A 13,805-nucleotide genomic window follows, 5' to 3' on the forward strand; every position below is an offset into this window, starting at 1 on the left:
CAGAATAGCATCTATCTGCTGAAAGCAGAAGTGAATGTTTTATAATTTTTAAACTGGCTCTTCAAAGTTCTAGTAACCTTGGATAGATTCCTGTTTATTCCTGGCTTGCAGTTCTTCACACCATCAGGAAGCATGTTAATCCATCCCAGAAATGCATTTAAATTTGGGAGCAGCAGAGAATTTATTTTGATCTTGGTAGTCCCAAATCAGGCGCTGGGGCAAGGCTTTGCCTCTGGTTTCCTTTATAACCTGAAAGACTGTGTGTAAGTCTCACTATATTGAACATCTTACCCTGTTTCCTAGGATAAAACTGCCCAGAAAACACAGCATTGTTTTTTAAGATACAGTGATCTGGGTAGGCAAATAATGCAAATGTGTTATGGACTAATATGGCATAAGCTTGGTCTTGAACTAGCCTGAGGACACCTTGACAGTCTTACAGAACTAAGAGGTGCATAAGAGGTAAAGAAGCAACCAACCAAACAAAAAGAATGAAAGAAACAACTTAAGGGACGTGACTTGTCAGCAATGCACAAAGGTACTAGTTGAGCATTTCCTTCCTTCCAAAATATAATAGTCAAAAAATAATCCTTGAAAGTGTTTCTGAATCCCTCACAGCTGGATACCCGCAGGAGACAGACCTGAATCTTACAAAAGGAATCATTTCCCATTTAAAAATCCCCAATTAAAACTTAGAACATGATGTAACAAAAATAGAAAGCCACATGTTGTTTCCTGAAGAGAAGACCACTGTTGTGGGCATGAAAGAAAAGGTGACAGATAGACACACGTGTGCCTTTTGGTCTTTAGGCAGTGCAGACACATAGGTGTGCTTGGTTGAGGGTTCCTTAAAAGCAGATCGTGGGGGATGGGGGGGGGGGATTCGCAGCAGGTAGTAAGCTGCCAACTCCCCTCCCTCCTAGCTCCCATGGAGCAGCCACTGCTCCAACATCATCCTCTGCACGTTCCAGCTGCATCTCCTTCTCTTGTTGCCTCAGGTCTGTGCATGGGAATGAAGTCTCTGTGTCCAGCGCTGCAGTATTTCTGAATCCTAGCTAGTTCTGCTTTACCCTGTTCACCTGCCCTTATCATCTTTGTCAATGCCATTCCTTCAGACTTCTGTCACTTTTGTGCATGCCCATATCCTGGGAGGTCTTGACTGTAGCTGGACTCAGGAGGCATGTTTGATCGTTTCTTCTGGGTTCAGAGGAAGGCGACTGAAGGTTGCCACTAATGTAAGGTCCCAAAGTTCGCACAGAGACAACAGGTAGCAACTCTGTCCTACTTTTAACACCATAATTTACTTAAGTATTCACTTTGGTGAAACTCTTTTCCCTTGGTGATGTGGTTGCCAAACCGGAGTCCTTTGTATTCCAAGGGGAATGCAACAATCCTTGTCAGCCAGACATTGTCTGAACTTCTAGCTTGAGGTAGTTCGTGGCTTCCATATTGGAGCAAATGGAGTTTATTTGTTGGTGTCATACTTTTGCAAAGATGAGCTTTGGGAGCTGAACCAAGAAGTGATACCATGAGGAGATCAAGGTGGAATGGGAGATATGGTGAATCAAAATCCAAGTTTTATAAATTTATGTAGTGCTTTACAGGCACTGTGGTTGCTGGCAACCCATTAATACATCACCATGGTATTTCAAATTGAAATAAAATATATTTTATTTTAGTATTGGTGATGGTAGGTCTTGTCTTTTTTTTTTTTAGTAATAACTAATAAATTGTTGGGGCATAATACTTACGAGATTTTGACCTTACTACAAAACAAACAGAACTACTTGGGACTTCTATAGGCCTGGTAAAACTATAACAAATCAATGAGACGTTTACGGGAAGTATGAACCAGGAAAACCAGGAAAGTCTGTTTTAGTGAATTTATTTTTGTAAATATTTTTATAAAAATATCAGAAGAAATGTGCTGAGCTAACTGACAGTCTTCCTTCATCTACAAGCAGCCAGATGTTGTGCTTGGGGTAGGTAACTAGTGAAGACACTGGGAACAGAATGTCAGAGCGATCAGAGGACTTAGCAGCTGTAACAACACCTGCAGCTAGCGAGAAACTTGCTTTGCATCACCTAACATGCATTCACCTGCCTTGCTAACTTTTACTGCTGGTGTGTTTTATTGTGTTTGTTCCAAAGACATTGACTGGGGGGAAAGGGCACAGAATTTAATTGATTATAAATGAATGTGTGGCTAATGTTTGCTGAATAAAGATGTCTCACCTCAGTTGATGTTGCATCATCATCAATGGGACATGGCATTCCTGGAGAGGAACTTCCAGCCTCAATTTCTAAGGTGTGTGGATTGAGCCTTTAAGTGAATTCCTCGGTGATATATGTTATCCTTAATATTCAACATCGTGTTGTTACGGATTTAACTATGTCCCATCTAAGACAAATGACTAGATGTCAGGGTATAGTGCCAGTGAATTCAAGAACTGCCTTTGCAGTCTCATGAAATATAAACTGTAGGAAAAGGAAGGAAAGAGGTTGGAGCAAGCACAAACACCCTCTGTGGTTATGTTCTGTTCAAGTATATTTTATCATTTCCTTAGGGGGTGGCTGTGAGGTCCTCTAATCTTGCTGGTATCCAGAGGCAAACACAACAGAGGCCATGCTTCTGCTTTACTTGGGGTTGTCAGTATCCCACAGGGTTTGCAGCCCAGATCTTCTCTGTGGATGTGCTTGTCAAGTTTTGTTTGCACTCATGTCCAGTCTTGGCAGTGCCTCCTCTTCTGTTGTTCCCATGCCTCTGGGCAAACCTTCTGGTAGTTTGCTGTGTTTTGAGTGGATACCTGCATTCAGGTCCACTAACCATTTACATTCATGGCATCTAATTTTTAGACTCTGTTTCCTTGGTTATAAGATGAAATAATCAAACACGTCCACATTCCTGTTGCCTCCTGGGCTCTCACAGATGTGAAAAAGTAAAAGGTGTGTTTGAAAGAATGATGTGACCGCTGTGAGAGACACATAGCATCCTTTGCTGGTGCAGCCCAGCCTTCCCGCCAGCACATGGCTTGGTAACAGGCACCTCCTGGGAGTTGCTGAGACCTACTGACAGTGACAGGTCTCCCCATGTGTGCATCAAGCAAGAATGCTGGGTACAGTCAGACATCTGTGGTGATGTCTTAGCACGCTTCAATTTGCACGGATTTGAGATCATACACCATGCACAATTTCAAGGTCTGGCTTTAATCTTCAGGGTAAATCCTGAGTGGTGTTATTACCTTAAACAATTTGTTTTCTTCCGAGACATCCCATAGGAGACCACTTTTCCTGTTTTCTGACAGATGTGAGAGTAGCTAGATGAAGCAACACAGTAAGACATCAAAACTGTGTGATATTACAAAACAAATCCAACTTTGTGAAGATAGGAAGTTGTCCTGTGCTCTGCATCACTATCTTATAGAAAGAAAACCCTTTGATCCTGTTTTTGAGAAAAATATCCAAACCCTTCCTTGCTGCCATAGAAAATCATTATAGGAATGTGCTATTTTGCAAGAAAAATGCTTTCATATTTGATTCTATTTGTACATGAAGGCTATTATTGAAATACTGGGGTCATTGTACAAAATTGGAAGATGGAGCCAGATGACTGAGAGATGACTGTGGGGTTGGCGTTGCGAACAGCAGCTTGGGCCACTGCTTAAGATGCTGCCATCCCCTGAGACCCGACTGCTGCTCCACTTGCAGACCCGCTCCCTGCTAATGCTCCTGGGAAAGCATGGGAGGGTGGTTCAATTACTTGAGCCCCTGTTACCCATGCCTTTGACCTGGTTCAGCACCAGCAGTTACGGCCATTAGGGAAGGAATCCTGTTTCTCTCTCCCTCTCCCTCCTTCCCTTTAACACTCTCTCCTTCCTGTCACTTTGCATGGCAAATCAGTCACCCGATTATCCTTAGAAGAAAAAATTCATTTAATTTTGATAAGCTTTCTAAAAGAAAGCAAATCTTGTATTTTATTTGCGTTAAGGCTGTTGGTTGTTTGTTAAACATTTTCTCTGAATATGCAAATTAAAATTGACAAATGCATCTTTGTAATTCTCCTTAGCCAGGAAGGGTTTCATGTCCTGTGAAGCAATGCAGTGTGCGGAGTGAATAACTCAAAGGAGATTCTTCCTTAATTTCTGGGACAATGCAAATTTTCCTTCCCTATTTGGAGACTCGAGGTTTGTTTTCCCAACCTCCCCCACCCCCGACCAACTGGGTCTCAATAAATGTATGCGGCCTGGTTTTTTTTTCTTCTCACCAACATTCCCTAGACAGAACTGTATATTAGGTGGACTTTACATTATCTTAGGTATTGTAAGTCATCTAGAGATGGTGTGAAGAAAAAGGGAAGAGGCTAGTTATTTGTAAATGGGCGTCATTTTATATCAGGGACCAGCACCTGTCACTTGCCTTTACCAAGATCTGCAGCCTGAGAATGTTGGCAGATAACAGGTGCACACCAAGCACTGCCTTTTTTCAGCAAACTTCTATAGACAATGTTGGTGGGGTCGGAGGGCGGGGGAGGGTAGTGGGATTTTCTGAGAGACAATAAACATTTGCATAATTAGCCACTGAGTGGGGTGCTTGAGGACCACGGAACCAGCAGAGTACCTGATTGCATTATGTATGAGGATTCTCACCCAGAGGTGGCAGCTCCCAATATAGGCTGCTGGAGCATAGAAGAATAATGCTAGTTGGTAAAGAGAAGAACTGGAATACAGGAGACCCAGGGTGTGTCGCGTCAGGCTCTCCAATGGAGCTGATAATTCAACACAGCAGTTCTCCAGTTGCACCCTGATCCCCAAAACAGAGCTCAGGCAGACCTGTGCAGGGTGACTGACATTTTTTACTCCCCATCCGGGATTGTGGGACATCCCATAAATCACACAAGAGCACTGGCCTCCCAAGTCAATGCCGAGGAATGCAGAGGAAATAGGTGGTGAGTGGATCCCAGGAAGATAGTACCTGCCACTCAGGGCACAGGATCTTTGGTTGGGCTTTCAGTGTTAGCCAAGAATCCGTTTCTTGCACCTGTTAGCGCAGGCCATGACAGGACATCTTCTCAGTTCTGTTACTACCCTTGCTGCCTCCAGGAGAATTTCTTCCTAAATGTTGAAATGTTGCCTTGGATACTTTTGAAGAATGGGAAGATAAAAGAATTCATGTGTATTCTATTTACTATTTCAGGTACATTCATAAGGAAGGAGTTAGGATTTCTAAATTCTGTGCCTCTTGATTTATGATGGCTTTTCTCGTCTCCTGCATTCTTCGATGCACTGTCCTTTAGGATAAATCTGGCCATGACAAGGTCTGGGGGATCTTTACTAAAACAGGTAGTCATTTTGCAGAAGCCAAGTATGACAAGACTTAATTAACAGTGCCCTGCAGACATGGCACTGCAATTAACTCCTGTGCAGCTAGAAGATGGTGCTGTTGGGCACAAGCCAGGAAGGACCTGATGACTGCCCAGGTGCTCTCGGCATGGCACGCACAGAGATGATGTGTCAAAGTGGGATGGTGAGAAGGCAGAGAGGCTCTGAAGCTGGAAAATGCCAGGAAGTTGCAGAGAAGACCATGCTATCACTGCCGAGCCCCAGGCTCCCTCGCTCACACACGGGCACGCACACACCCACACCACCTGTCTCAGGCACACTTCACAGAGAAGACCATGCTATCACTGCCAAGCCCCAGGCTCCGTCGCTCACACACGGGCATGCACAACACACACACACGAACATAGACTCTAACCACCTGACCCAGGCACACTTCACAGTCATCACACACACACATACGTGCCTACACACCAATGACTGTATCATGCATACATCACACATGCACATAGAGCCACAGCCACATTTAGTATTTTAATCATTCATATTAATAGGGAGAAGATAAAACAGGAACACATAGAGAGCTTTTCTAAAGTGAACTGTGAGGATGTGGGTGAGCCTTACAAGTTCTTAGGTTCCCAATATCTGTGAAATGAATCGGTTACCTGGAAGAGTACAGGGGACTCTTGAGGGTCTGCACATTTCTCATCTCTACCTTGGCAGTCTGCATTTATGCAGAGAGAAACCTTTATTCCATCCTTCTTCCCTTTCCTCATTATGTCCAGCTGTCTCTCCATCCCTCAAATGTGTTTCTCAGGGCTTTTAAATATCCCAGTTTTCCTTCTGAGTTAATAACCTGTTGAGATATGGACAAAGGCATAGAGCAGGTGGAAAATGGGTTTCTACAGTCCTCATTGGAGAGTAGGGGGAGAGGACAACCAGGATTTGCTGTCCAGCCTCCTCATGGTCAACCCTGAAGGCTCAGAAAGAAGATGCCTCTGGTGACTCAGGTCAGAGTCACCTGTTTGCCTTGCAGCATGCCTGGTGTGGCAGCTGGTCTAAATGACATCCTTCCTTGTGATGCAAGTTGCTGGTAACCTGTCATAGGAATAGGGATGGGGGTGGAGGAAGCATCTTCTCCCCGTATGTCTGGCCGTGCATTGAGCAACCCGGAGCTTCAGCCCTGAACACGGAGAGCTTGTGCTGTGTGATGTGTTGCCTATGTGATCAGAGTGCATGCTGGAATACCATTGTTATTCCTGTGGAAATAACATAAAAACCGTTTCCTGAAAATGCTTTTTCTGTACGCACCAAGAACTTAAAACAGGCCTGGTAGAGGGCCACTTGGGGGGTGAATCAGCAGATGGAAGATCTTCCTCTGTGTCTCTTCTCCTTTTTGGATGTCTGACTTTTCAATAAAAGTAAATAAACAAATCTTTAAAAAAAAAAAAAAACTCGCCTGGGTTTTGGTTCAGCATAGTTTCAGTAACTGAGCCTAAAGAAATAAGCAATATGAAGCCAAAACTTTATACACATTCATACATGAACTTGACTTCTGAGACACCATGCAAATGCATGGAGTCTTAATCCAGTCTCCATTGAAGAATACAGACATAACCAAGTGATGGTAGAGTCACAGAATCAAATATTATCCCAGTATTCACAACCCTATTTCTACAGAATGTGTACAATCTGAAAAAAAAAATGACTGCTAAATTAGAAAGCGAAGCACAAAACTACATTTCCTTTCAGGAGAAGATTGGGATCTTGATGAAGCCATCTGTATTTCCCAACGTGGGAGTACAGGGGACGTGGGAGGGAAGACAGGGCCACATGGACAGCAGTCTATTTCTTGGACAGGACAATCCTACATTGTAGTTTTTTCTCATGTTCCTCTGCTTTTCTCCCAAATTGTTGTCATCGAGAACTGCTTTTTCCATGCCTGATCATGAGGCCGGTGCTTTGACAGGCCACTAATTTCCTGATTCACAGAATGTCATTGATCCAGGCTCCGTGAGCACAGCTTCGGGGAGGATCGCAGTGATGCTATGTGACAGCCACAAGATGTCCTGGTCAAGTGTCAGCAGAATGCAGGCTGGCTAAGGCAGCTCTGCTCTGTGCATTTCTTGTCCTGGGCCAGCCTCTGAATGTCCTGAAATGCGTGAAGCCTCTGAGAGAGGTTTGATTGTGGTTCCTGTTTGTTCCTATCCAGATCACATTAGCCAAAGTAAAGCAATCCCCCAATACGCATGTCTGGGCTCCAAGTTGAGGGAGAGCCTGCAGTGTCCCCAGCCAATGAGTATGCGTTTATGGAGGGGACAGCCTCCCTCATGGAGATTGATTCTATTAAGCAAATGAGAATATTGATTTGGAGGCAGAAGTAAAATGAACTTCCTGCAGTTACACTTGATTGTTGCTTGTGTGCATTTGGTCCGGTTGCATTCCTGAATCGAGTTCCTCTTCTTGTGTCCTTAGATTCTGGCCAATGTGATTATCTTCATCTGTGGGAACTTGGCAGGAGCGTACCACAAGCATCTCATGGAGCTTGCTCTACAGCAGACTTACCAGGACACCTGCAACTGCATCAAATCCCGGATCAAACTGGAATTTGAGAAGCGTCAGCAGGTAAGCTGTGAGTCTGATGTCCACCATGTCTCAGGCTTAATTACTATGATGCTGTTCTTGCCATATCTCATGTAAAGTTCATTCAGTCATGGCCCTCAGAAGGAAACCAGAGTGGCTGTTTGCCCATAACCAAGCCTGGACCCTTGCCCTGGGAACTATAGACAGCAAACAAGAGATAGTGTCTTCCTCAAGCTGCCAGCAGGCCTCCTGGCCCAGAACCAACACTCCACAATCAGCATGGAATTGGGAAATACAGAGATTGGTAAAAGCTTATGTTTGTGGCAAGAGATTCAATATGAGCCTCTTGCTCCCGTGATGTTCTGTAGTACCCACTGTCCACAATGGCAGGGACTGCTGGGGAAGGTGGTTGCAGTTGGGCTAATATCAGATGAGGGAAGAGCTGCTGGGTGTCATTCTCTGCAGCCACCCTAGGGTGGTTGTTGGGGTGATGCATAAAAACACCCATCAGGAAATTATACCAACCACAATGCAAAGTTACAGAGGAATCAATGAGCAAAGACTGCAGGATGTATAGCAGCGAAGCCAGGGGGTGCAGCAGGTTGGAAGCAGGCCAGGTAGATTTGTGTTGGAGCAGATCCTGCGTTTGACATGCTTACTTCAGGTGGTGGCAGGGTATTAGCAAGCAGCTTTGAGTCTGTCCTTGTGTGTTCATCGCCAGGAACCTGGTCTGGCAAGGCAGTAATTAGCATGGCTTCCATGGGCACCGTGTTCCTCCTCTCTGTGAGAGTTCATCATCATACCTACTCACCATGGTGGATCCCTAATTAGTGTTTGCGAAATTACATTGAATTAGTCCATGCTAGAAAATTACTTCAAAATGTATTCTGGGACCAAAAAATATCCTTTAAATGTTGGCACTGCACTTCTGTTTGTGCACACATGGATGTGAAGTCATTGGATTCCTTTTTGAAAGCTAGCATGGTAGTTCATTGATTGAGCACCAGCTTTGTGCCAAGCATGGTTTTAGGCCCTGATGTACATCTGTCAAAATGATTTTCTCACTGATACTAAAAGAAAATCTCCGGATGTGTGAAAATTTGTATTTTTAATACAGCCTGAATTGCAAAGGTATTCATCAAAACTGGTGTTGTATTCAGTATTGGTATCGATAAGCAGTTACTATGCATCAGTGTTCGGTCATGCAGCAGCACGTGGTGTTCACCAGCGGCTCTGCTGTATCGAATGCCCAGGGGCTCAAATGTTTCTGTAGAAAGTGTTGTTCTCAATCAGTAGACTGGATGAGGTCAGTTCAGACAGAACCTGCTTAGCTTTGTTTTCCAAAATCTCCAACATCTTTTTCGACCACAGTCCATATCCAAGTAAACAGATTATATAGCCTAATTTTTACAGTCACAACTATGATCAAAACAGTAAGTCAGGCTGCTTATGTCATCTGAATTTTATATTTCTCTAAAAAGACCAAGAGAGCCACAAGCCTGTGGTGCTCCCCAGTCCCTTGAGCTGAAGGGTCCAAATGGGCAGACAAGGACACCCCTGGACCTTTTGTAGCTCAAGAACAGACTTGACAGGACAACTGTGAGAGCTGTTAGGAGAAGCATTTCCTGTTTGCAAAGAGACAAGCCACTGGCCTTTCTGAAAAAGAAAGAGAAAAAAGACACTGAAGAATAAAAACTTTCATTTTAAAAAGTCTTACAATGTAGTTGAATACTTGCATCTTGAATGTTGGGATTCTTCAGTGCTGGATGCCTAGAACACAGTATTTCTTCAGGAAGTATATTCCTTAGAATCAGAGTAAATATATATTTTTTTCAAACCCACATGCTGTGAAGTGAGAACAAGAAGCTTTTGTTTTAGGGTTGGCAGCATACTCTCAAGATTTTAGGAAATTTTGTTCTGGGACTTCTCTAGAAGAGGCCTTCATATGTTCAAATGTTATGGATCAATTACCATTGTGTGTTAGGTGGTGACATGAGCTGAGTGCTGTTCTTAAAGGATCCTTGAACGAACAGCAGAGGCTGGACAGGAGAAGGAAGGAGTGCCAGTAGGTGACTCTTTACAAGTCGTGGGTCTCACTGTTTCCTGTTGCTGTGAATGAATGTGGAGAGTGGAGGCTTTTTCCCTTCATGGTTCTGAAACCCAAGGGATGGTGCTAGCATCCAGGGAGGGCTTTCTGTCTGCATCACAGCATTGGCAGATGGCATCACGTGTTAGGTGGAGCAAGCTAATGTCAACAGGAGGTGCATGGAAAGGTTGTCTGATTTATGTGGAAGAGCAATTAGGAATCTGTGCTTCACTTGCTACATAGCCACAGCTGGATACCATCCCATCTGCTGGCTAATCCAGTAACAGCTTTGAAACAAAGAATAGTGCTTTACACCTGAAGCATGAGAAGAAACAAAATATTGACAAGGTTGTAGGTAAAATTAAGAGAATGAATTAGGAAAGAAATGCAAGCCTCAACCAGGTTTATATTTTAGAGGTACATTCAAGTGAAACTATACGGTGAACTGGTAAAAGAATACCAATTTAGCCACTTAGCACATGTCAGTGTGTGTGTGCCACTGTAGTCTGTCTCGGGGGCCACTGTCCAGCACTCCCAGGCTCGCAGGCAGGGGAGTTTAGCAAAAAACAAAGTCCTCATTGTAAGAGTGGACAAAGTAGGGCCAGAGTTTCACCTGAAAGTAAATGTCATTCGGCGGCCAATGGAATTGTCAGACCTGAGAAGCCAAAACAAGCCAACCAGCTGTCCGTGGCAGCTAAGCCTCCTCATGGGGCAAAGTCAGGAAGCAGCGGCTCTGGCCTGAGATGTCCACCCTGCTGCCCTGCTGCCCTGTCGCCCTGTCCTCTCTGCTTGGCTGCATTCCCAAGTGAGCAGAGTCCAGTGTGGAATTCTCCTTGTTTTACTTTTTTTTCCCCCCTCAATGTGATGTATTAAGCATCTTTCTTACATCACAGATTCCTTTAAAAAAATTAAAATTACACCATCCAAATGAAACTTGGAATCCTGGAGTGTAGAAGGAGCTTAGAACAATAGGAGAGAATCTCGGGCTTGTCGTGCTAATGGCCAAGGTCACCCCTTCCCCAGGATTTAGGTGACCCAGTGGCTAGAGGAAGCCAGATGTGTTTGTACCAACCCAAGTGCTCACGCTCAGGTTGAGGCCTAGCCCAGGTCTCTTGTGCAAGAGCATCTCTGCAGTCACCTGGGGGCAGAGTGGTCCACCCTCTCAGCAGCCCCCTGAAGTTCAGTGGCAGATGAAGTGATGTAAAGTGTGTCCCTGTTGGCCTGCCTTCCTGAACTCAAACGGGGGATTCCTTAGTGATAAGGATATTGGTTCATTTCTGTATATTCTTCATTATTCTGAATAGTTCTAAAGCTAGTGTTCCTCTTGAACCCCTTGAACTCCTCACACTCTCTCGAGGAGCCTTTCACAGATCTGTCACTGCATCTCTTCTGAATTCTGTCCAGGTTCAGTGCCATCTTTGAACCTTTAGCATCCTGTGGCTCCCGTGAGAGAACCCCGAGACTGCCAAGTTCTTACCTTTCACAAGCCTCATTCACAAAAGTCATGCTTGGTCCTTTTAGGCCTTAAACAGCAAGGATTTATAATTCCCGATTCTTCCGAACCTGTCTTATTCTTTTTCATAGTTTCCAACTTAATTTTGGCTGATGTATTTTTATGCGTTTGAGTTATTTTAGCCTCGTGAATGTGGGAATTGTCAGTCTTCCTCTAGTGGGAGAATATAGATACAGAATGTGTGTGTGTGTGTGTGTGTGTGTGTGTGTGTGTGTGTGTGTGTGTGTGTGTGTGTGTGGAAAGAGAGGGGAGGTAGCTTTTTTTTTTTTTCAAAGAGAAAATGCAAGCTTGGAATCATCCCAGCTTGTTAGCGTTATACAGATGCAACAAAGAACATGCATTTAAATCAGCCTTTATTAAAATACTTGGCTCACAGACACAACCATCATGAGAGTTTGCAGGGTAACGAGTCTTTGAAGCAGTGTTAGATATTGGCATCGGTGAGTATGGTACTTAAAAGGTTGCTATAACAGGTCTTTGCTGATGAATGTATTACAAAGTTGAGGAGGAAAATGTGTAGAGGAATCCTCAGGAAAGAGTAGTGCCAAGGATGGATCAGCACCCAGAGACAAATGCTAACAGAGTCTGCCCTTTGAAGAAGTGCAGTGGCCACGGACAGCTCAAGCCTGGGCTCTGAAGTCCTATTGCATTCAAATGCATGGGTCCCTATAAACAGAGGACTGACATTTTAATCCTTTATTGAACAGAGAAAAAAATCTTAATTAAAGTGCAGTGGACTCCAGGAGCTGATGCCAACGAACATGAAATGGGGCGAAGCTACTGATGATAATTTGTGCAGCTTGTCTTTAAATAAATTTTATTTTGCATTTTTCTTTATGGCAAATATACTCTTCTTTTGCAAAGTAGATTTGAATTTATGGCTGCTATCTTCTGCTTTTAGTGACATCATGGTTTTATTGTATTGGAGAAATAATGTACAAATGAAACATAGAGCAGGCTGAAACCACAGTATTGCTGTGCATACAGAGACTATACCAATTTTGGGGTATTCTCTAAAGAATGATGGGTTTAAACTTTTCATTGCTTGCTTCTTTGCCCATGAAATAAAGGATACTGGCTACATGTCTCGTTAGTCTAAAGAAAACCAAACCTAAAGTTGTCCCCAAGCTGAGAATGGATTTGAAAAAGTTGACTTCCTGCTGCTGAAAACGAAGTCTTGCACTGCCTCCCTGCTCAGTCTTTCTGCATTGAGATCCCATGGAGTAAAGAGGAACTTCAATTCTGTTGCCACACAGTGTGTCTTCACTGCAGGCCCCGTAGGGAGCTCCCACACATGCCAGAATCAGTGTTCAAGAGGCTCCAGCTAAAGGGGGCTGTCAGTTACCCGTGGCCAAGCTCCCCATGAAACATGCCCCATGGCTCTCAGATTCTGTGAACTTCTGTTTATTTTCGTTTAATTCTGGAATCTCAAAATATGCACAGACAAGACGTAAGAGTGTCCAGCACCCCAGACTTGAGGAATAACATAGATGGTCATAATGTATTATCTGATTTCTTTCTTGTTGATGACCAACCTTTCTGCATTGCACTGTGTCATGATCTCTCCTTTGTCTTATACAAGGCAACCTCTGTCTGTGAAAAACGGAATTAAAAGAGAAGTATATTGTGGTATTAAAACTTTGAAAGCTATGCATTTTTTTTCATAAAGTAGACCACAACAAATGTAGAGTATGAAATAAAAGAGACCCCTGTGTAATCCTTTGCTAATGAACAGTATGTTTTTTGTTTTTTGTTTTTTAATTTTAAAAGGGCTGGGTGTTTGGCATGATGGTTAACATATCGGTTGGGATATCCCTATCTGAGTGTCTGAGTCTGACTGGGCTCCTGATGTGGGCTTACAGCTCATGCACACTGGGGACAGCAATAGATAGCCAAAGTGACTGAGTCCCTGTTGCCCACAAGGGTGACCTGTTAGACTAGTAGATGGGAGCTCCCTGTCTGTCTCAACATCCATGCATTCATTTCTTCATTTGTTCTCTCTCTCTTTCCTTGCCTTTCCCCAACACACTCACTTACTCTTTCGCATTGTCTTACCCTCTCAATCTCAAATAAATGTTTAAAAAATCAATAAAACTAAAAGCTGCCTTTTCCTAGATGCCTTAAAGCTACTATCCTTACTCTTGTTTCCTCCCACTCATCCGTTAGCTTCTTAAGAAAGTAATCTTCACTCTCTTAGTGCTAACCCGCTCTTAGCCTCACTACTTTCATCTGAATTTGGTGTTCAGTTGGACACAGCTGCTGAACTTAAGGCTCTTCTGATCCCATC

General features: G+C 43.7%; 1 protein-coding gene across 1 annotated transcript in view; it reads left to right on the forward strand.

The window, feature by feature from the left end:
• The window catches only part of ADCY2 (adenylate cyclase 2), a 273,347-nt gene that overhangs the window by 151,904 nt on the left and 107,638 nt on the right, over positions 1–13,805 (forward strand). The window contains exon 4 of the mRNA XM_040977391.1: positions 7,812–7,961. Within this exon, the coding sequence (XP_040833325.1) occupies positions 7,812–7,961 (150 nt within the window). The remainder of the gene's footprint in view (positions 1–7,811; positions 7,962–13,805) is intronic.

This window comes from Ochotona curzoniae, unplaced genomic scaffold, assembly GCF_017591425.1.
Source record: "Ochotona curzoniae isolate NIBS_2020 unplaced genomic scaffold, NIBS_Ocur_1.0 contig_2754, whole genome shotgun sequence".
Classification (NCBI taxonomy): domain Eukaryota; kingdom Metazoa; phylum Chordata; class Mammalia; order Lagomorpha; family Ochotonidae; genus Ochotona; species Ochotona curzoniae.